This window comes from Barbatula barbatula, assembly GCF_947034865.1.
Source record: "Barbatula barbatula genome assembly, chromosome: 19".
NCBI lineage: Eukaryota > Metazoa > Chordata > Actinopteri > Cypriniformes > Nemacheilidae > Barbatula > Barbatula barbatula.
Genome location: NC_136782.1, coordinates 5,569,745 through 5,594,780, shown reverse-complemented (window position 1 = coordinate 5,594,780; position 25,036 = coordinate 5,569,745). Strand labels below are relative to the sequence as shown.

At 38.2% G+C, this 25,036-nt stretch overlaps 2 protein-coding genes across 2 annotated transcripts in view; both read left to right on the top strand.

Annotated features, from left to right (window-relative positions):
- The window catches only part of atp1b3b (ATPase Na+/K+ transporting subunit beta 3b), a 31,061-nt gene extending 15,691 nt beyond the window's left edge, over positions 1-15,370 (top strand). Inside the window, exons 2-7 of the mRNA XM_079480866.1 lie at positions 1,065-1,193; positions 5,389-5,487; positions 5,923-6,110; positions 8,125-8,175; positions 11,505-11,591; positions 14,377-15,370. Coding sequence (XP_079336992.1) covers positions 1,065-1,193; positions 5,389-5,487; positions 5,923-6,110; positions 8,125-8,175; positions 11,505-11,591; positions 14,377-14,544 — 722 coding nt within the window. The 3' untranslated portion in view covers positions 14,545-15,370. The remainder of the gene's footprint in view (positions 1-1,064; positions 1,194-5,388; positions 5,488-5,922; positions 6,111-8,124; positions 8,176-11,504; positions 11,592-14,376) is intronic.
- A 2,792-nt stretch (positions 15,371-18,162) lies between these two features.
- On the top strand, positions 18,163-24,772 carry LOC306908780 (E3 ubiquitin-protein ligase TRIM50-like; the record flags this gene model as incomplete). Its single annotated transcript, XM_079481967.1, has 6 exons — positions 18,163-18,570; positions 18,973-19,068; positions 19,281-19,511; positions 20,318-20,340; positions 20,509-20,639; positions 24,213-24,772. 6 exons carry the CDS (start codon positions 18,163-18,165, stop codon positions 24,770-24,772), a joined length of 1,449 nt encoding a protein of 482 aa, XP_079338093.1.
- Between the last annotated feature and the right edge of the window lie 264 nt (positions 24,773-25,036).

Genomic DNA, 25,036 nt, shown 5'->3' with positions numbered 1-25,036 from the left:
GTATTAAACATGTTGTCTAGGACCTCGATTGCTCATTCAAAGCTATAGAATCTGAACATTTCAAATGCGTTACATGTGTATTTGTTAATCACATTGTGTTTTCTGACTTGTCGTTGTGTTTTCTGATTTGTTATTTTGTTTCCGGATTTGTCATTGTGTTTCCGGAATTGTTGTTGTGCTTTATGGTTTGTTAATGTGTTTTCAGATTTGGTGTTGCGTTTTGCGATTTGTTGTTTTGTTTGGCACTTTACGGCTTCCGTAGTTCTTTGAAAATAAGTAGCTTGCTCATTCTACAAAACAACATCAATCTTTTGTCATACGTGTTCCTATCGACCCGAGGGAAAGATAATGATGCCATTCATTTCAATTTGCATTCATTTCAATTTGCGCTGCATGGCAATGATTGGGAGAGATGACCTGACGGCTGTTCATTTGCACGTCTAGCGCGAGAGTACCCACTTACAAGAAGAATATTATGACAGAGAACAGAGGCACACATTTCCTAAGGCCCGTGCTTTGCCATCCGAAGCATCTACCCCCAGATGCTATTTATAGTGTAAGTCTACCTCAGAGACATCACAGCAAAGGAGAAATGCGTCTATAATTAAACCAAGAATCCCCCCCCCCCCCCTGCACCCACCAGCACCACCACTGCTCGCGATGGATCTCATGCTTTTTCAACACACAAAGTCCTTTACTTTCCACTCTTTTAATGATTTTCTGCTTCTATTTATATTATATTCTTAGTCTTTCCAGTAGTTTTAAAACATGTCTCATGAGAATATAATTGTATTCCCAGGGGAGTCTCCAAAGTAAAGAAAATGATCATGCTTTATTACACGGCGCTCAGGAATACTAGATTCTGATTGGCCAGTTGTTGCATTCCAAGGTTATTCCCTATTAAAAATGATTAGTTCGAGTCTTAGATTCTGATTGGTCAATAGCCCTTAAGTGTGATTTTCTTCTGTGTTGGACCTACATATTGTCTGACATCAAAATAAAAGTCAACCAGCATGGGTAATTGAACTATAGAATAACATTTTTCTTTCTCTTTCTTTCCACAGCTCTTATTTTCCTCTTTTATCTGGTCTTCTATGGATTCCTGGCGGGCATGTTCACTCTCACCATGTGGGTGATGCTACAGACTCTGGACGATTACACTCCCAAGTACAGGGACCGAGTGGCCAATCCAGGTAACAATCCCGCAGCGATGCATTACGTTGTTATAGATGCATTATAAAAAATTGTGATGCAGCATTTTTGCTCTTATTAAAAAAATATTTCAAATGCCATTGCTTTTTATTGTGTTGATTGCATTTTTAAAGTGGAATACATATTAAATGTGCACTCTGGTGAGGTGAAGACTCCCAAGTTTAAAGTCCCAGTGAAATAAAAAAATTACACTTCCTATTTTTCACGAAGTATTGCAGTGTATATTTACATATCTTACCATGTGGGTCATTCTCTTTTTTTTAACCTCTTAATCTTGAGTTAAAATTCACTTCCGCTCTCTAGTTTCTTAACATCAATTTAGGTGGCTTGGGCGGTGCATCTTTTAACTCCTCCCTTTCAACTGTCAGTCTGCTGCCAGTTCCATTTAAATTTTGCAATGGCTGTTTATATACGTCCAATCAAATCGCAGTAAATCCACACCTACAACTGTTGCTAATTTGAAATGCCGTTTCACTCGGAAATGCTTCAGAATACGGAAGTAAAAATGGTTCCGGTTCACAGGGACTTTAACAGTGCTTCAATAAAATTGTTTTGTTTGGTGGGACCCTGACCAGTTGAGATCAATGATTCAGAAATCAATCATTTCTGAACATTGTGTATTAAACGCATACTTGTTTAAAGTCATTTAAAGGGATATTTCACCCCAAAATTCTGTCATCATTTACTCACCTTGGAGTTGTTCCAAATCTGTACACATTTCTTTGTTCTGATGAACAAAGAGAAATATATTGGAAGAATGCTTGTAACCAAACAGATTTTGCCCCCAATTGACTCCCAAAGTAGGAAGAAATACTGTTAGGGGTTTTCTCGATTTAGGATTTACATAGTCAAGTCAGAATTGTCATGTCTTGCCTATTGTCATGCGTGTGTGTGTGGTGTGCCTGTGGGGACAAGGGTACAGCCCAACATTGATGCACCAAAAATAAAAAATTTGTTAAGAACAGAATATACCTTTTGTATAAATAAAAATTTAAAACTAAATAAACCGGATTCAAATCGCAATGTGCTAAATAAATCTGTTCAGGTTAAATGTCTGAAATGAAGGGGAACATGTATTTAAAACACAAGTCACAAATTGTCAACTGAATGGACATTTTTCTTAAACGTCACTTAAAAGAAGACAATAGCACTCACATCAACCTCAAGTGGGCACTTTTTTGGATAATATTACGGTTATTTATTATTCAAAACATTTTTTGTAGCATGCAACACAAAATTCAGTCTAAGTAACGAACTACGTGCATTAACAGACGAAGTGTTAATTCATATTTATTTGCCCAAACATTACGTGACAAATGTTTGGAAGTTGTGCCACATTCATTTTCGAGTCATCTGCAGGTGCGTGCGGATCGTGCTGCTTCCCTTTACACAACACAAAGCCAGACCTTGCGCTCACATGCGCAGGGGGTTTCAGTTACCAACCCTGAAAATGTCACATTTCTTTACATCATAAATAATATTTTTAGCGACGCAGTGTGTCTGCTACGCCAGTGACCATATAAACCAAAACGGCATGATCACCATTGCATAACATCTCTGCGAAGATTCAACTCCGAGATTGGCAGTCAAATCAGGCTCCTCCTATCGAATCTCCGACTATTCGGGATCAACCCCTAAATACAATGGTGGTCAAAAGTGCCCCAGAACTGTTAAATGTCCTACATTCTTCCAAATATCTTTCTCTGTGTTCATCAGGACAAAGAAATGTATACAGATTTGGAAGAACTCGAAGGTGAGTAAATGATGACAGAACTTTCATTTTTGGATCAAGTATTTATTTAGGTTAAAAAATGCATAGATGGACATATTTATAAAACAATTTCCCACCACAAAATCTACAATTCACCCCCACTCAGATGTTCCAAAGAGCGGATGTGATTTATTCTGCTCTATTTTTACAGTTACCCATGTTGCCATCAGAACGCAACAGCAGTCTCAGCAGTGTTACACATCATCCATTAACCTCCCACACACACACACAATCACACTCGGCAACCCACTCACTCGAGTAGAGTGTTTACCATGAGAGTGCTCCAATTCTGTCCTCTAGCGCTGTTAAACCAGCCAATGTGAGACTCTCTCGCTCTCTCATTCATCCTTCTCCAAGTGTCAGTTTATTCCTCCCACTAGTCCCCTCCTCAAGCCCCTCTCCCTCACATCTTTCAGTAACAAAATGTTCTCAGTACAGTCACAGTTGGACATCATTTCAGACAAGATGTGGTCCAATTATCAGAACAGTCAATGTACCCAGCTTGTTTTTAGGCATGTATTAATGAGCGCTCATTCTGGCACACTTATTCCAACCTGAATGGTTTAAAAAACTGCACTCTGTAACCGTATTGTTGAACAAAGCAACAGTTATAGAGCAAGTGCTTAAAAGATCAGCGGTTATAATGGTGATTTATGATTTATCAGGGTTGGATTTAGCTGAAAATGTTATTTGAGTTTTAAGAATGCTGCGTTTCAAACCGAGATGTCAGTAGAGATCCAAAGGTCATGGAATAAGTGTTTATACGTTGCCAAAACATCAGGATATGATCAAACGTATGATGCATATGAGCCCATCTGTCATTTATCAGACTAAAAGATAGACCCACATTTAACAAACCGTTTTAATAGCATCTCAATGTATACAATTTTCTAACATACCTGTACTGCAAATGACCAAAATATCTGAGAAACTGTATTTTTACATGTCTTGTTGGTGACATTAGATCTGTGTTATATACAGTGTCCTCCACTATAATAGGCACCCTTGGTAAATATGAGCAAAGGCGGCTGTAAAAATAAATCTCCAATTTTCCTTTTGATCATTTATTCACAAAATCTACAACATTTCATTACAGTAAAACAATTTGCAGTGGTATTTTACACGCTGGTCACAATTATTGTTAACCTTTCTTATGTGTAAAATATCTCCCAAGTATATTCCCATCGATATTTACATTTTCTTAGCACACCTAGGTGACTAGAAACATGAAATTGTCCAGTCATGACTTCTTTCGCAGGAGAAAAAATATTAAAAACACAAAGCCCAAACCCCCTCAATCATTCATCACATTGGATAAAACCAAAGAATATAGTTCTGATGTGCGATATAGTTGTGTTGAGCTACACGAAATACAACGGTCAAGACGTTTTAATTGAATGGAGATATTGAAAATCTGCTTTAAACAGTATGTGTGTCTATATTGTCTCATTGCATAGCGAGGAGGAGAATTTGAGTGGCCAAAGAGCACAGATGGAAAATCGCAGTAATCAGTTGAAATTTGGGGTCATAAAGCATTGAATAATAATGAAGGAAAACTGCACCTCCATCACCACAAGTTGTTTGGGACACTGTTTAAGGAACACATCTTCTGCTCTTGTGCAAAAACAAACTCCACCATATTAATCTGCCATACTGGAACTTCAAGCAGGACTGGGGTCTATGGCCATATGAAATGAATTTGCAGCAATAACACAAGATAAAAAAATGTCCCACGTCCACCATTAAATATGTCACCAGATCTTCATTCTTGATCAGAGACATGGCATCATGTTTTATATCAAAGACCCACAAATAAAACGTCTAAACCTGAATTGCTCTGCTCGAAATATTATAATGGGTCGTGGTCAGATCTTCCATCAGAACACGGGTTCAAAATAAACATCAAAATCAACAGAATATTTGTCACTGAACGCAAAATGAAGATCCTGCAGTAGTCATCCCAGTTCCCTGATCTGAACACTATAGAAAATGAGTGGGATGAACTGAAGATAAGAGAGCACCAACATCCGAAGGATCTTAAGAGATTCTGTATGAAAGAATGGACTCGGATGACTTTCCATATATTCTCAAACCTCCTCAGACATAGAAGACCTGGAGCTGTTTTTCTTGCAAATGGGGGTTGCAGAAATTTTTGAATACAATGGTGACAATAATTGTAACCAGGGTGTATTAGAGGAAGAAAATATTTTTCACAATGTAATATTCCCCCCACTACAAATTGCTTTACTTTAATGAAATGTTGGAATATTGTAGATTTTTTGAAAAAAGATCAAAGGGAGCAACAAAGGAGATTTATATTTACCGCCGCCTTTGCTCGTATTTACCAAGGGGAACCCACAATAGTGGAGGGCACTGTATATTATGCATTGGTGTTGCGTCTTCAGGGCTGGTGATCAGGCCGCTGTCCATGGAAATCAAGTTCAACCGCTCCGTTCCCCAGCAATACAACGAGTACGTGTCGCACCTGGAGTCCTTCCTTAAGCGTGAGTATACATCACTCTTCATCTCTCTTTACATTTGCTTTCCAGCTATGCTATATGACACTATAGCTAAGTTTCTTTCCTTTTAGCACTGTTTAACATGTGAAGCTTCTTAAAAACATGTAGTTCAAAGATCATCCCTTGAAGTGATGACAAAATAGCGCAAATGAGCTGCATGTAAATGCAAGACATACAGATAAGAACATAAGAAAAACATTTGAATGCCATTAATGTGACTTCCTCTCATAAATGGACCAGGAGGCATCGTCAGGAATGTTTTGTCCAATAATAATAACTCTAGAATGAACTTCATGTTACAGTTGAAAATACGTCAGTCAGTACAGGAAAGCCAAGTGTCATGAGGTCTTTAAGCTGTTGTATTGTGGGATGAGTCATGTTTGTGACTCGCGTCTCCATTGTCTCTCTCTGTCACTTCAGGGTACAATGACTCTGTGCAGGACGGGAACGCGTTCTGTCTTGAGGGCATGTACTTTGAGCAGGACAATGCTCCGGATAAGAAGGTGTGCAGTTTTAAGAGAAGTCTGCTGCGACAGTGCTCTGGACTGGCTGATACTACGTTTGGCTACTCTGAGGGTCAGCCGTGCATCCTGGTCAAAATGAATCGAGTGAGTTGTGTGTTCTTATGCTCACCACCACTGTCACATATACTTGTCTGTCTGTCTGTCATAAAACGACAGAGAGTGACATACAGACTTTCTTTCTATTTTTCTGTCTGTCAGTCCCTCTTTCTCTCTATCTATTCATCCATGTATCTGGCTGTCTGTCATTCTATTGATCTCTGTGTCTTTCTCTTTTTCTGTCTGTCTGTTGCTCTATCTGTCATTCAATCTATCTCTCTTTTTTCTCTATTTGTCTGTCAGTCGGTCATTCTTTCTGTCTGTCTGTCTATCTATCTTTCTCTCTATTTGTCTGTCCCTCTTTCTATCTATATGTCCTTCTTCCTTTCTGTCTGTCTGTTGCTCTATCTGTCATTCAATCTATCTCTCTTTTTTCGCTCTATTTGTCTATCAGTCGGTCATTCTGTCTGTCTGTCTTTCTGTCTGTCTATCTTTCTCTCTATTTGTCTGTCCCTCTTCCTTTCTGTCTGTCTGTTGCTCTATCTGTCATTCAATCTATCTCTCTTTTTTCGCTCTATTTGTCTATCAGTCGGTCATTCTGTCTGTCTGTCTTTCTGTCTGTCTATCTTTCTCTCTATTTGTCTGTCCCTCTTCCTTTCTGTCTGTCTGTTGCTCTATCTGTCATTCAATCTATCTCTCTTTTTTCTCTATTTGTCTATCAGTCGGTCATTCTGTCTGTCTGTCTTTCTGTCTTTCTATCTTTCTCTCTATTTGTCTGTCCCTCTTCCTTTTTGTCTGTCTGTTGCTCTATCTGTCATTCAATCTATCTCTCTTTTTTCTCTATTTGTCTATCAGTCGGTCATCCTTTCTGTCTGTCTGTCTATCTATCTTTCTCTCTATTTGTCTGTCCCTCTTCCTTTCTGTCTGTCTGTTGCTCTATCTGTCATTCAATCTATCTCTCTTTTTTCTCTATTTGTCTATCAGTCGGTCATTCTGTCTGTCTGTCTTTCTGTCTGTCTATCTTTCTCTCTATTTGTCTGTACCTCTTCCTTTCTGTCTGTCTGTTGCTCTATCTGTCATTCAATCTATCTCTCTTTTTTCGCTCTATTTGTCTATCAGTCGGTCATTCTGTCTGTCTGTCTTTCTGTCTGTCTATCTTTCTCTCTATTTGTCTGTACCTCTTCCTTTCTGTCTGTCTGTTGCTCTATCTGTCATTCAATCTATCTCTCTTTTTTCTCTATTTGTCTATCAGTCGGTCATCCTTTCTGTCTGTCTGTCTGTCTATCTATCTTTCTCTCTATTTGTCTGTCCCTCTTCCTTTCTGTCTGTCTGTTGCTCTATCTGTCATTCAATCTATCTCTCTTTTTTCGCTCTATTTGTCTATCAGTCGGTCATTCTGTCTGTCTGTCTTTCTGTCTGTCTATCTTTCTCTCTATTTGTCTGTCCCTCTTCCTTTCTGTCTGTCTGTTGCTCTATCTGTCATTCAATCTATCTCTCTTTTTTCGCTCTATTTGTCTATCAGTCGGTCATCCTTTCTGTCTGTCTGTCTATCTATCTTTCTCTCTATTTGTCTGTCCCTCTTTCTATCTGTCTGTCTGTTTCTGTCTGTCATTTCATCTATCAGTCTATCTAACTCCATCATAACTCGGTCCATAAATTTTACCCTCTCTCACTTATTGTTACACTCTCTGTGGCTCTCCCTCTCTCTCTCTCTTACACTGCCACTATATCTCTGTATTTCTATCTTATTATGTCTCTGTCATTCTATTCTTCCTCTCTATATGTTTCTCTTTCACTCTCTTTGACTCTCTTGCTATATAAAACATCTCTCTCATGCCATTCCTCCATTGCCATAAATAGTGCAAAAAGAGTACTGCATAGAAAGTACACACCTTTAAAGCTTCGGCCTGTGTTCACAGATTTCTGCATTTCTCTAACGAATTGTTAAACTACATGTTTCACCCTTGAGACAGTCAAACATTTTAGCCCACGTTGTGAAATGTCCAATGTTGTCTTTATCTAAGGATGTTTGTTCAGTGTATATGTTTCCTATCACCTGCAGGTTATCGGGCTGAGACCACGAGGAGACCCTCACATCACCTGCTTTGCCAAGGTAACACATTCTACACTCCAGCTTCACGTGGGTGTTAGGATGAGTATGAAGTGGTGGTATCAGTCAAAGTTTAAGCGAGTGATTGTGTGTTTCCATCTCCCGTTTTCACACATCTGTTTGTATCTGGTCTCTCTCCACGCTGCCTATAGGGCCAGCTGTTTCAATGGTGGGTAAGATGTCAGGCCCCAGCACCCCATTGGGTCACCAGGGTCCTTGCCCCGTGCCTTTTCAATCTCTTTGCTCTCTCTTTACTGTACTGCTTTGTGCTTAAATCTGCCCTCAATCTAGACATGATGTATACCTTCAAACCCCCAGCCATAGAGAGAAGTGCGGAGTATGTACAGTACGATATCCACGGCGATGCCCTAAACCTTTTGTACACCTGATATAAACATCTGTCACTCAAGACAAATTGTCATTTACACCTGGTGTGTGTTATGTGACCTTTGAATTGGAAAAGTGTTATGTGTAGTGTAAAAATAGTTTTTACACTATATACATTGTTGAATGGCAATGAAAGATACTGTATACTAAAAAGGAAAAAAGACTTAGGCACAAATCTATACATTATAGTGTATTTTTGAAGCTGGTTTTGCATAAACAAGCACTATGAACAAAATTCAGTTTATTTTGGTTGAGATCCACCCCCTTAGTCCAGAAGCACCATCCGATTGACAGCAACCAACTGTGGTTTGTTTTGTTTGTTCTTGCCATCAATCTTCAAAGGATACAGAGTAGATGAAACCACAATTGGCCATGTGTCCACCAAAGCATTTTTCTAAGGTCATGATATTTTTTACAGTTGTTTGCAATGAAAGGGTCACATTTTTCAAAACGCCAGCAGCCGGTGCTTTATCCCATACTGGGAACTTTAGATCCATAAGGGACGCCTTTTTCCCCAATGACAGTGTTAGGGGGCGTGACTAATACATACTGACTTGTACATCCTACTTTTACAAGCGGATACACAACTATTGAAAAACCACACACAAGCTGATATTTTTGTAAAAATTATATCTTCAGACTTCCACAATGTTCATATTAATGCTAACTATCTGTGAAATCACTAACTAGTATATTCTGGATATGCTTGATATTCTAGATGTGATTTTTACAGTTTACTTTCTTGACTTTACTACGTGTACTTTTTACAATTCTTTTTTACAAATTTCAATTGAATGTCACTAAACTTGGCAAATCCAGTCTTCCTCACAACTGTTCATTGTATCACTCAGTTGTTAAAACATGACTTTGATGTCCACTGATGTTGTCCAACGTGCACCTCTGTAAGGTGCCTGTCGACCTGCTTTAACATCACGCTAGACTTCATGTGTAAATGAGGCCTACTGTAATAGCTATTCCTTGTCCCAAGCATTACCAAATAAAACATTATATTTGTGGTTCAGCTAGGTCAATTCATTTTTGTAGTATAACATGTTTCATTGCATAACATTGAGGTCAAAAAGACAAGAATTTCCGTAACGTGTCTACAGAGACTGATCCAATATCAGGGCTAGATTGAGCAATGTTGGACCTGTTTTTAAACCTTCTATGCTGCAGATGTGAGACGTTCATATCAGACCAGTCCCGTTTACCTCTTTTAGTCATTATTTCGTCACGTCTTACCTCACGAACTCTCTGTGACCTTCCACCCATGTCTGACCCTTGAAGGTATACAGCAGACACGAAAAAGTGCCCTTTGCTCCTTAGGATCTATGTCTTTCATGCTTTTGTTCTCGAACTGTGCAGATGGTTCTTGCTGTTTTAATCTTGCCATTTCTCAGAGTACGTTTACACGATAAAAAACTGAAAAGTTTTTCCTTTGCGTTTTTGAAAAGTTTCACGTCAACACGACAGCGTTACCAAAACGATCCGCATTTACATGGATATGGAAAACGAAAAGAACGATGCATTATGCATGCCAGGACAGTGGATGGCGCTGTTGCGCTATTAAGAAAACCTACGTGCTTGCACACATCCGCATACACTGTTTAATCTTAAAAGCACTTTTAGTACACTTTTCCGGCGTGTATGTGTGTTTATAGTAGTGTGTATATAATTACTATGTCTCCGCTGGTTGTAGTGATGGAGTAAATCGACTTTTTACTTGAGAAATGATAATAAGTGTGTCACAATGCACTAACATGCAGCACGGAGGCCGCCATTATTGTTTGGGGAATCCTCGTGCATGCCTACAGACTGAACGCTTAATAAGCATACGTATAACGTCATCGTTTTTGGAAACGGAAATTGTTACACGGAATGACTTTATATGATACACTTTGAGACCCGTTTTCAAATATTTGCGTTTCAGTACCCCAAAACGCAGTTTTCGTGTAAATAAACAGCCAAAGACGCATAAAACGTTTTCCGTTTTTAGTTGAAAGCGGTATTGTGTAAACGGCCTCTCACTTGATACTAATAGAGATCTTGCAGTGCTTCAAAGGTGACTTTCACACAATTCAAATGCAGAAGCAACTTTTTCACGACTGTACGAAACACATTTTTTCTAAAAACATTCTCGCATTATTTGCCCTATTTTTTTTCTATATGTCGCACCTACAATTATTTAACATCAGCTGCAACACAAAACAATTATTTGTTACTTGGGTATTTTCATCTCAACGCCAATTGATACGTCATAGCAGCGTTTTTATTTCCCTGTCAACCTTTCAACAATTTGGATGTTTTTCGCACGACGACTAAAGAGGTCAAAGTATTTAATATACTGTATATAAAGTACATGTGTGAAAGCGCCTAATGACTCACTGCACATTGCTTCTGTGCTGATGCTTAAATATAACATAATTTGATTATAAAATCATTTATTATGTTCTCAGGCTATTGGCTATAAATGACTGACTTCAAAACTCCTTTCTTTTAGCATTTTGACTCTTTCTTTTCATTAGAATACAAGCATGCATAACTGTGACCTGTCCCTGGACACACAGTCATTTTCAAAGCTTACAGCAAACCATCTCATCGTGGTTCACTTAAAAAAGATGAACCGGTTATTGAATGCACACAAGGATCGGACCCCCGCAACTGTTCCAGGACCTGTGGACACAGTTTGATGCTTCATGCTTTTGCTCGATATATATGACTGCAGTGAGCAGGAAGTTATGATGACAGATAGTGTTTGTATTCGATGACGATCGGAGATTTCAGTATTTCACATTTGATTTCTATTTTTCTTTGTGTCATGGGTTCGAGTGATGTGAGGGCAGTCTGTTGCTATTGACAACTGCAGATGTGTCACATGACACATTATCTTTACAGTGTATCGGTGTGATCTCACCTTTTGTCATCGTCTCTCTCTCTTGATACAGAGAGAAATTCCCCTGCATATGCAGTATTTCCCCACAGAGGGCAGGCTGGACAAGAGTTACTTCCCGTATTATGGCAAGAAATTACAAGTGAGTACAATACACACATTTTCTCTTGTGCTCTGATGTAATGTATTGTTTTGAACTAATTTTAACGTATCGTTCTGTTTAATTCCAAAGCAGTAGAATTTTTCAATAAAATTTGCTTTGTTATAGAATTGAGAAGATTTACTTGAACCTTCTGTATGTAAATGAATAAGTACTGGGCAACGATTAATTTTTTTTTATCGCATGACTTTTCTGTGATTAATCACATTTTTAAGCTTAAAATTCAATAATGAACTTTTATTTTAAAAGTACTGCTATATGAACAAAAGTTCAATAGGATTTGGTTTGCAAACACTTTAAACAAATAATGTGCTTTTTTACAACAACCTAAACATGAATGTAATCAAATTATAAAGCCTACAACACCAAAGCTATCTCCCACTGCCAGGGCATTATCTTTATCTAGTTTGATTTAGAAAAAGTATTATTTTAATCATGATTGATTTTATTACATATACATAAACTCTCTTTCAACAGTAAAGTGTACCGTATTTAAAACACATTTTTGACAACTAAATAATTGTATGCTACTTTTTTATGCTGCTGCCTCTTTAAGAGCACGCTACACAGATATACTGTGACTACTTTTACATAGACCCTTGCTAATATGGGAATTTTGACGTAATTTTGTGTGACTTTCTAGGCATGCATGTTTAAACATGTTTTTAGCCTTACACTGCAAACAAAACACGAAACACAATTCGTTATCGTTGCTGTTTTGCTGCCGGGGAAATGTTTGTATTCTGCAGGCTATTGATTTCCTTCCGCTTTTTCATCAATAGCATTAAATAAGCCTCTTACATCCGCGCATATTACTTCTTTGCGGGGCGAGGGGAACTGATATAGATAAGCACCTGGCTGAAGGAGGAGAGATGAAATGGAGTGGTTTGTTCCATCAACTCTGCCGTCTGGATGAGATTTAAAACTAAATTTCCATGTAAGAGTTTGGGGCCTTTCCATTCAGTTCTGGTGTTCCTGGTTCATGACATGTGCGACATTCGGAAGTCTTAGGCCAACCCCGAGCGCTCTTATTGGTTGAGATGTGTGGTGACGCCCATCCCAAGCCAGTACCGATCAATATCCCACCCCTTCTGTGACCTATGGTTTGTCTGTACGTTTCAGAGCCAGTGAGCAATGGACTTACTTAAATAATACTTAAAAAATACTACGTTAATGCACGATACAATAATTGTCTGCGCTAATTAATTAATGCGCTATAATAACACGTTAACTTGCCCAGCTCTAAATTAATACAAATTGAATAGATCTTTCTCTGAAAAATAAAAATTAGACGGGTGTAAAACCCTAAAGGCAATCTTTTTATTTGAATTGTTTTGGCTTAATTTAATGCTTGTTTTTATATATCTTAATTGGAAGTTTATAAACTTATATGCAAATGTTTCCTATTGTGTGACATCAACAATTTAGAAAGAAAAAACTAACATTGAAGATAAATCACTCTTATTCCATTCCATTTTATATTATAAATATTAATATTAAAAATCTAAAAAAATATATTATTAACACTTTAATTTTGCTGTCACACCATAGGACACATTTATGGTTTATTTGTAAATGAACCTACATCATTTCGTCTTCTTGTGGTCCCTAGAAACACTGACTAAAATCTTAAAATCGTAATCTCAACAAATTAACCAAGATAAATAATTGAAACATTATTTATGTTGACGCAGATTACGTGTACATAACTCTAAAGAACCCTTCAGACTGCACGTGATAGAGTGACGCTATTGCGAGACGCAATGACGTGCTGGAATATAACAATAGATCCCAATGAACCTTCCTAAGTGTGCACGATCAATCACAGCGCGAGAATTTTTCAGACAGTAATGCCCCGTCAAAATGGTGGCCAGAGCTATTGCAGCTACACAAACAGGCCACATAGTGGCGAAAAAGCTATGGAAACTTTTTATGGTTTTTCGAATCGCTCTCGCAGTACTTTGATGTCATCCACCTGTTGGATCTTGTGGCATCAAGTGGAACAATCCATTTTTTAAAATGGAAATGGCAGAAGATTGACAGTTGAAGGGGAGGAGTGAACGGATGCTCCGCCCAAGACGTCTTACATACGTCATTTGTGATGGATGGTAATTACAGGAAGGAAGTGCATTTTCAGATTTAACTAAAGATTATGAGGGAACACAAAATTGTAAAAAGAGAAGGGCCACATTGATAAACTATTTACAAGAAACTCTGCAATGTTTCTATTGAAAACTATTTTGATTTCACTGGGACTTTAAGCAAGGCTGCTTTACAGATGAGATTAATCTTAATCCAGGACTACGCCTTGGTTAAATACAAATATTTCAGTTGCTTTTATTAAATTGCCTACATGAAAACATTACTGGTAAGCATCTTGAGACAAAACAATGGCAATGACATATTTTGAGATGTCAGGGCAATTTATTTTCAGTTAGGATAGCGCAAACCTTCATTTTGTCTGTGAAACCAGGCATAAAAGTGTAATTTGGTTTATGTTAAATATTTTCATAATTAAAATTTGTAAAAATGTTAATTATAGTTATAATAAAAAGTACTTAAACACTGAATAATATACTGGTATAACCAACATACGATCTCATAATGTTTCTTCTAAAAGTAAACTGTTACAGTACATAAAAACATTATATTTGGACATACACAAATAATATGCAGGCATTTCATATTATTATTATTATTACTGACCATAGGTAGTTTAATCTCTTTTTTTTTAACCATAACCATTCTGTTTTTGTTTTCTCTGCAGCCAGAATATGTCCAGCCGGTTGTAGCCGTGAAGCTGCTGCTGGCTGAGGAAGATTATAACTCTGAGCTCATCATCGAGTGCAAGGTGGAAGGCTCGGACCTCCGTAACAACGATGACCGTGACAAGTTCTTAGGCCGCGTCACCTTCCGGGTGAACGTGTCCAAGTAGTGTGGATCATTCACCGGAGACGCACGATGTCAGTTCCTCTCTCTCAAGCCCCGCCCCTTCTCATCACACGTTTACCTGTCACAGCCCCGTACCCATAAATCCATCCTGAAGTTCGTTCCGGCCCTAATGCATTAAGCACAGCACAAATGCTAATCCAAGGTTATGGTTAAACCTCGTGCAGGATTACAGTGAAGTCCGATGCATAAAAACACTCATTTGTCCTGTGCTTTGGATGGGGTCAGTGCTGGAGAAGTGTGTCTGAAGGTTATTCATTTGTTATCATAAACGCCTAGCTCACCTACTGAAAATAAAAACCGAACGGATAAGACAACACATACACACATACTGTACATCAATTCTAAACTGACGTCTACCCTTAAGAGAGAACAAGAGTGTCATCGTGTAGTAAGTATAGGGACCTGTAAATAGATGCATCAGCCCATCATGTGGATGTGGTCTGCTCCCCCTCATAGTATAGTATAGCCTGCCGTGTGTATGTGCGTGTGACGTGAAGCCTCTATGTACATATTTAATGGATTTAAACACTCTTTCTCTGTCGTTGCTCTCACTGCGTCTGACTGCTGTAAGAAATCAAGAGTGAGCAAGAGAATGAAATTATATAATAGTTGTAATTTAAGATTATTGAAAAGTTTAAGGAGGGGGAAAGGGAAAACACCAAAAACATCTATATTGATCCTTGTTTGAAGCCTGTCGACCATCTGAAGGAAGTGATTTTTTAAACCTCTGCAGAAACTGTTATTTGTGCAGATGCCTTACGCTCTGTATGAGTTGAAAAATCTTGAAATAAAAGTGGTTTTAAACACAGCTTCGTTTTGTGGAGTGTGCTTCCTTTATACCCGTCAGATTAGCAGGAGACTGTTAACATGTACATTGAATTCAATTGTTACATTTTAGTTTACAATGCTAAGCGATTATTTGTGTATTCTCACAAGAACAACTGCATCTCAATTGTTTTTTGTTGAGTGACCACAGAAATGGAAATATAGAAAACAATATTCAAACGACACTTTATGACTAAAATCTGCTGTAACAATACAAATATTTTACCATATTAATGATAATTCTATACAACAAAATATTTGTTGTAATGCAATTTGTTTGCACATTATTGCAACTACTGTATTTGGAAGTGGTTGTCAAACTGCATGCCGCTAGATGGCGCCAGAGGACCACATTTTTTTACATTTGTGACTCGGACAACAAAACCAGTCTTATGGGTCAATTTTTCGAAATTGAGATTTTTACATCAACTGAAAGCTTGTTAAGCTTTTTATTGATATATGGGATGTTAAGATGGGACAATATCTGGTGGAGATACAAGAGTGTAAAACTCTGGAAATAAAGGGAGCAAAAAATCTAAATATTGAGAAAATCGCCTTTGAAGTTGTTAATCTGAGGCACTGTAGCAGGCCATCCACTCACAAAAATAAAGTTTTTATATATTTTTGGGTTGAAAATTTACAAAATATCTTTATGGAACATGATCTTTACTTAATATCATAATGATTTTTGGCATAAAAGAAAAATCTATCATTTTGACCCACACAATGTATTTTTGGCTTTTACTAAAAATCTTCCCGTGCTACTTAAGACTGGCTTTGTGATCCAGGGTCACATTTATGAACTAGAATTGATCATAAATTACGTGTAATCAAACATTACATAATAGCAATGTAACACTGTATAGTTTTTAGTAATTTGTTTTGACTGCATTGTGCATTACTAGGTCATGTTATAGGCCTACTGACAGAAAGTCGTGCTGGTATTGCCCTCTAGTGGATCTAGTCTAAATGACCGGGACTTTTGGATTGTTAAAATGCTTTTCAGGCTAAACCCCAGCCGAAAATGAAGTCTAGAGAGCGTATTTGCTTTTAATACCCCCTGAGGTTAGATTGACCCATCAAAATGTGAGGTGTATGGTACCAAATAAGGAAACAACTATTTACAAAGAGAACAAAATAAGACGTTTTTTGGCAAGGAGACAAATTACAGCATATCAGAGAATGAATTTTAATATAGAAAGCAAGATGCTTACAAGAAATAAAGGCTATATTGACAATTTAATCGGTTTTGTTTGGTTGATCCCCGCTTCATTTTTGAAGTGTTGGAAATCTGTTTAGGTCACTACTGCAAGAGGAACAGGATTTTCATTTTAAAGACAAAAATTGGATTCAGATTTTCACCTTGTCTTCACTTGTCTCATTTAAAATGTATTCTTGGATAAATCACCAAAACATGCTGGAGGTTGAACAACGAAACCGTGAACTGACCAAGAACCATTCAGACCAAGACCATGTTTATGAATCAAGACTTACAAACCTATTCATTTGACTCAACGTCTAGTTCAGTAGAGTAATAATAATGAAAGATTCATATATGTTTGTATAACTGACAGCACGAACCAACAGTAACACACTTTTGTGTTTTTACCAAGAGCCTATTAGCGAGAGAAACCACATCACACTCAACAAGGTGCAAACAAGCAACACGTGATATCATTCAGAGATTCTTGTGACTTTTGATTTGCTTTCACGTGGACTGTTATCTCATCTGCTCTTGATAACAGAAGCATTAACGCCTGAGGTCAGACCTTGTGAGAGAGAAGTGGCCTGATCAAGTGCCTTTAGAGAGTGTGTTGATAAACAAACTTTTTCACTGAAGGTGACCTCTGATAACTGATCTCAGACCTGCTACATGAAGCCATGGAGATGTTTTTCAAAGCTGTGTCCGCCGCTGCATTCATCTATTTTGTGAGGTTTTACAATAAAGCTGATGAAAGTACCATTATGAACCATTAGCTGTTTACCAATACAAAATTCCTTTGGGACTTTTTGGTGTTCCACTGGCTCCCATTGGCCAATAGAAGTCATCCCACTAATAGAAGTCAACACATTACCAGTAGAAACCATCAGACACCCTTATAGTTTCCATTAAAACCAATACAATTGGCATTTCAACTATTAAGTACATTATAATTTCTGTAATGTTTTTTTTTTTCAAATGGAAAACTGTGGCTAGTTATAAAATACTCTGAACACAGAGTCAAACCGAGTGAATTCGGACACACCTGTTTCACAGGTAAAACTTCTGTGCCAAGAACAAACACTCGCATTGTTACAACGACAAGCCATTGAGTTGTAAGATCATTATTAACTGAATTGAACGACAAGAATCTTCAGAAGGTAACATTTATGCTTAGATCTTTAAACTATCGTTTTTTGTAAATGGTAACAAGTTAGTTCAACTTATAAGTATTAGTTAACTCAATGAATTAAGTTGAATTAACTCAAATTTGAAGACAACCAGGACACTTATTTTATTTGAACCAACAGTTTTTTACAGTGTTAATATTTTTGTTACAAACACAGATTGAGGCATTGAGCTTTTATATCATTAAATATTATATCATAAAGTCACTTTAATCAGAAAAATCATTTTGTGTTTAAATTCAAAATAGAAACTACTATTATTTTTTGTATGTATTTGATCAACTTTTTTATAAGTTTGTTGTTTTTGTGTATTTGATCAACTTTTACATTAAATGATTCTATACTTTATAGTGTTTAGAAATGAACTAGGCTTTTTTCTTCTGCGTACATGGACCGGCGCTGGAGTGCGGAGTCTCTGGAAGATCAGCTTCGTTGCCCCGTGTGTCTGGAGGTCTTTACCGAGCCTCTGATCCTCCAGTGCGGTCACTCGTACTGCCGCGGGTGCGTGCGCGCCATAAGCGTGAATCCGCTCGGGCAGCTGCAGTGTCCCGTGTGCCGCTGCGCAGTGGACGCAGACTGTCCTCCGCCCAACGTAGCGCTGGCTCGTATCGTAGACGCCGTCCGGGCCCTGAACGCGCCCGATAAGAGCCCGTCGGAGATCTGCGCTCAACACAACAATCCGCTCAGTCTTTACTGCGAGGAGGACCGGGCGCTCATCTGCGGGCTATGCGGGAGTATCGGGGCGCACCGGGCGCACAAGGTCACGCCGATTAACAGCGTTTACAGCAGGATGAAGGTGAGAATAGAGGTGCAACTCACATAAATATAGTGTCGTTTATACTAAAGCGCTGTAAAGTATAGAAATCTCAACACTATTGCTGAACAACAATGTAGTTTTGGGAATGTAACTTTTGGGACTTGACTGGAAAAATCTGAAATAAATCAAAAGCTTGTTATATTTCTATAGGATCAGTCTTCAGTCACATTTGATTGAATTCGCAGAAATGGTATTGGCATTTCATCAAGCCAGATTTTTAAATGAATGATGGTTTATTACAGTAAAAGTAATCCTGTTTTTCATGGATGGATTACCATTTGTATAGTTTTTTACCTATGGCTACATTTTTGACTACTATAGTTTTATTACAAATGCCATAAAGTATACTAGCTATACTATACTGTGGTTATTTTTTGTCAGGAGGACATCTCATGTTTGATGACAGAGTTTCAGACTCAGAGGAGGAAGCTTGAGGAGCAGATCTGTAAAATGGACTTTAATAAATCTCGCATCACTGTGAGTCGTCACCGTTGAACCTCGACATGCATCCTGATTTAAACTATTCTTGTTATTTATCTTTAAAACCGTTAAAGTCACTTTTCATGTGTTCTGGATCGTTTTATACAAAGTATGCATATATAAGTCTGTTGTGGTGGTTAGGATTCAACTTCCCATAAGATTTGTACCTTTAACCACATGACATTATAAAAGCCATTGTCATTGTGTAGAATGAATCAGATGTGTTGAAGTGGGTGGTGCGGAAGGAGTTTGGAGAGCTACGCCGCTGTTTGGAGCTGGAGGAGGCAGGTTTCATGGAGAAGGTGGAAAACGCAGCCTCCACTCTTATCTCCTCCATCCAGAGACAGGCTGAACACATGACACAACTGCTGGTCAAGGTCCAGTCTGCTGAGGCCACACTGGATGCTCTGAGCAATGATAGCCATCTGGAGTTCATCGCTGTGAGTCAGACTTTACTACAGCCACTGTTTCTCAGGGTTGAGTTATATTTACAAATCAATGTCTGTAGACACATACTTTACCTATAATCTTTACACAAAAAAGGTTTCAAAATGTATATATATATAATTTCCAAGAAAATAGTTTAAAACGTACAACCTTTTGTGAAAACAATGGAAGGCAAAACCTTAAAAAAAGATAAGTTACATAGTCATGCATATTGTATATAAAAGTTTGTCAAAGACGCAAAAAAAAAATTGTGTTTTATTTAGCATTTCTAGTGTCCATTCCAGTCCAGTCTGTTGAGTTTCCACAAAATCAAACCCCAGGAGTGACATAGTCATCAAACAGCATTTTGTCAAAGACAGACAACATGACAACACACATGAAAACTGAAAAACAGATCCAGGTTAACATGTAAAAAATTGTTTACATGTAGAAATGTTGCTGTTGTATAAATTGCTTAAAAGTGAACTTGTTTTCTTTGCAGTGTTTGAGGTCTGAAAAAATACAAAGCATCTTTTCTGTTATTTTCACCTGTTTCTCCAGTTTTAATTTCCTGCAAGTACCTCAAATGTAAACAGAAACAAAATTTGTATTTTAAATTTGGGAGAAATATTGCTCACAGTATGAAACAAAAATGATCATTTCATAGTCAATTCAGAAACAAAGAAAATTATTTTGAAAGGGTCTCTTAATTTGTCCACGGCTGTATGTACTTAGTAAGTAATGTTTTTAAAATAATAATAGTTGCATTGTATTAAACATAGCAGAATCTTTGCCTCAATTGAAGTTTATTTCCTTACAGAAATATGGATCCATTGCTCCAAAGTAAGAAACAATTTTTTGAAAGATCTCTATTTAAATGAATATAAAGTGGATGTTGACTGTTCTTGATTTCGTGTTGTTAGAGTTAAATGCAGTGTGCGAAATCATTTTCCGACAACGAAATGTCTGATTTTATTGGATTTGGCTTTATCAGTTTCTATTGCTGTGCAGATTGCGTGAAGGCCAGCAGAGAGAGCAACGAGATGAGAAAATATACAGCTCCATCCAATTTAATCCTGGATTCAGCCACAATGATATTAAAATGTATGTGTGGAAAAGACTTCACAGGAGAGTCCTGCCCGGTAAAACTTTTCTTACATACTGATAACACTGTGCTGAGTATGTTTGTTACAATTAGATTGAATATATAAATACAACATTAGTAAATAAATATATTAGCTAATTTGAACTAAAACAATGAGCAATATAGCAATATTAATATATGGTTATGTAAGGTAATACCATCGCTAACTCATATTATCTTTAACATTAACCAGACCTTAAAAGCAGTACTATTCTGTGGTAAAATGTACGGTATATCGCTTCTGTCATTCTGAAACGTCATATTTCCATATTTCGTGATGTTTATTTTTGTCATAAATCATTATTATTAGTAACTCACTCTTTATGTTTGTCACTGAGCTTTGCAAATAACTAAACAATAAAAGCATTGAAACGTGCTTGTCAACTTTGGCAACATGTGATAATTAAAAAATAATTGAAATGTTTTTTCCATTTCCTGAAAAAAAGTGAATTTGCACATTCGAGGTTTCAGAAGGAAAGCGACGAAATGTGCAAATGTAGTTGTTGAGCTTAAAGCCACAATATGTAAATTTGGACTGCTAGATGGCACACTTTCAAAACAACAACAAAAAGCTAAATGACGTTATGTAGGAGAGTGGAATTATGGGACATGTCGTTTTCACCATCCGACAAGGTAATGAATGAATTTTATTTTATGTCATCATAATGAATTCGCTTGCAAGAAACGTGTAACGCTACATACAGTATGCTGTACACGGGGGTTATACAGATGCTGTATAGTCCTATAAACATGCATGGACTGAGAGCGCCGCATGGGGCCATGCTGTCAGCGGATCACGATTTGGAGCGAGATGAACCTAGATACTGTAGTTTCTCCAACATAGCCATAGTTTCTGCAACCGTAAACTGAGGGTAGTGCAGAGCAGCGGATATTAAGTCACTGGTATGCAACAAATACAAAGGAGACAAGGGACGGGCCATTGTTTTTAAAAGGAATTTCTCTGGATTTGCACAGTCTTGGCAATGTTTCGGATAATGTAAGTACACAACTGCGTAAAATATATCAGACTGTGCAAGTGATTTTTGGATATTTCACAACATAATTCTTCCATATTGTGGCTTTAAGCACAGTGAGGTTTGGAGAAAAGCTCATGTGTTTGCAGGGTGGCTGTAGAGTACATGCTGCTGTGACAGCTACATCAGTGGGAAGCGTTTAATTCAATCTAAATGGTAGACTAAAAGTGCTTCCACTGAACTATTGCCTGAGGAGAATGCTATATAAAATATTTAGAATGGAGTTTCATTTCACTTGGCAGGCCAATCGATGTTTCTTGTACACACAAAGAAATAAGCAAAATAAAGAATGAAACCATTTTAATATTTATTGATAGAAGGGCAAACAGACCTTCAGTATACACATCATATCCTGGATGTGTACAGAATTTACAATGTCAGGAGTCATATATAATAAACACAAGGGGTAACAGACACTATACACTCACCTAAAGGATTATTAGGAACACCATACTAATACGGTGTTTGACCCCCTTTCCCCTTCAGAACTACCTTAAATCTATGTGGCATTGATTCAACAAGGTGCTGAAAGCATTCTTTAGAAATGTTGGCCGATATAGATAGGATAGCATCTTGCAGTTGATGGAGATTTGTGGGATGCACAACCAGGGCACGAAGCTCCCGTTCCACCACATCCCAAAGATGCTCTATTGGGTTGAGATCTGGTGACTGTGGGGGCCATTTTATTACAGTGAACGCATTGTCATGTTCAAGAAACCAATTTGAAATGATTCGAGCTTTGTGACATGCTGCATTATCCTGCTGGAAGTAGCCATCAGTTGATGGGTACGTGGAGGTCAGAAAGGGATGGACATGGTCAGAAACAATGCTCAGGTAGGCCGTGGCATTTAAACGATGCCCAATTGGCACTAAGGGGCCTAAAGTGTGCCAAGAAAACATCCCCCACACCATTACACCACCACCAGCCTGCACAGTGGTAACAAGGCATGATGGATCTATGTTCTCATTCTGTTAACGCCAAATTCTAACTCTACCATCTGAATGTCTCAACAGAAATCGAGACTCATCAGACCAGGCAACATTTTTCCAGTCTTCAACTGTCCAATTTTGGTGAGCTCGTGCAAATTGTAGCCTCTTTTTCCTATTTGTAGTGGAGATGAGTGGTACCCGGTGGGTTCTTCTGCTGTTGTAGCCCATCCACCTCAAGCTTGTGCATGTTGTGGCTTCACAAATGCTTTGCTGCATACCTCGGTTGTAACGAGTGGACAAAGTTGCTCTTCTATCAGCTTGAATCAGTCGGCCCATTCTCCTCTGACCTCTAGCATCAACAAGGCATTTTCGCCCACAGGACTGCCACTGGATGTTTTTCCCTTTTCACACCATTCTTTGTAAACCCTAGAAATGGTTCTGCGTGAAAATCCCAGTAACTGAGCAGATTGTGAAATACTCAGACCGGCCCGTCTGGCACTAACAACCATGCCACGCTCAAAATGGCTTGATTCACCCTTTCTTTCCCATTCTGACATTCAGTTTGGAGTTCAGGAGATTGTCTTGACCAGGACCACACCCCTATATGCATTGAAGCAACTGCCATGTGATTGGTTGATTAGATAATTGCATTAATGAGAAATTGAACAGGTGTTCCTAATAATCCTTTAGGTGAGTGTATATTCACTCTGTTATTTTGGTTCAGAAAACCAACACAATAGCATTGTATATTAACTAGTGCTTTTCAAAAAAGTGACTTTACTAAATGTGATCTGATCTGTCGGGATGTTTTCAAGAATATAAAAAAAGATTGAAAGTCATCTTTTTGCCAAAATTGGTTTTTCATTAAATAATTATTCTATATCCTCTTGTCTATCATTTCTGAAAATAGTGGCAAAGCTGGTCTCGTATCAAAAACTGTAATATGTAGGCCTACATTTTCACCATATGTTGGGTGTTCCCAGATCGCAATGACAAATATCGTTTGTCTCAGGACCTAGAATAAGAAACTGGACGACTGAATAATAATGCAAGTGCATCAGTTCAACACACTGACATTTAATACCAAGCAATTTAAAGGTCCGATGTGTCATTTTTTGGAGGATCTAACAACAAAAATGCAATATAATATACATAACTATGTCCTCAGAGGTGTATACAGAGCTTACATAATGAAGTGTTATGTTTTTATTACCTTAGAATGAGTTATTTCTATCTACATAAACTGCGGGGTCCCTTACATGTTGTTTTTACAGTAGCCCTAAACAGACAAACTGCTCTACAGAGCGTATTCGTATATAAGTTATCTCCTTCGGCAATAAAGCAAAAACATGAGGACATCTTAGTCCTGTGTCAGCCACCGTTGTGCTTCAAAGGGGAGGTGTGAGCTGTGGAGTGAGGATTTGATTGCAATTTGCAACCTCAACCCTAGATGCCGCTAAATTGTATACACTGGACATCAAAAATGATTTGTTAATCACCAATACTATTAAGTTTACGTCAGCCGTGCTGGTCCCATAAATTTGTTAAGCACTGCATAACCATTATTATATATTTATCCTGTATTCATATATAGTCTGTTCCTATAGCTCCAGAGCACTTGAAGTTCGACCCCTTGACAGCCCACCCCATGCTGCATCTCAGTAAAGACAGCACCAAGGTTGAGTGTGGCGTCCTCCTCAATCGCCTGCCCAATAACCCTGAGCGTTTCAGCTACAGCTACTGCGTGCTCGCCTCTCGGGGCTTCTCCTCCGGCAAACACTACTGGGAAATCCAGGTGGGCGCCAAACCCAAATGGCGGATCGGACTGATCAAAGGAAATGCGTCACGTAAAGGCAAAGTCTTCAAAAGCCCAGAGAACGGAGTGTGGATGATGGGCCTGAGGGGAGGCCGCTTGTACGAGGCTTTCACCACTCCACGGGTAGTGCTGCCCCTCAACACCCACCTGCAGCGTTTAGGAGTTTTTCTGGACTACGAGAGCGGACAGATCACTTTCTATAATGCGGACAGCGAGGATGAGCTTGGATTTATATACTCGTATCAAGCTGAGCTGCAGGGCAAAGTGTTCCCGCTGTTTGATGTGTGCTGGCATGAGCGTGGAGCCAACAAGCTGCCCCTCACCCTGCCACAATCACTCACTCACAGATAAAGTTTTCCACTTAAAGTCCTTTCAAGTTATGTTCTTAAAGGTCCAGTGTGTAATTTAACTATAATTTAAAAATAAAGACCTTACATAATGAAGCGTTATGTTTTTATTATCTTAGAATGAGCTGTTTCTATCTACATACACCGCGGGTCCACTTACATGGAATTCTCCATGTTGTTTCTACAGTAGCCCTAAACGGACAAACTGCTCCACAAGAGCGCATTTGTAAATACGTATCTCCAAGCGAAAACATGACGACATCTTAGT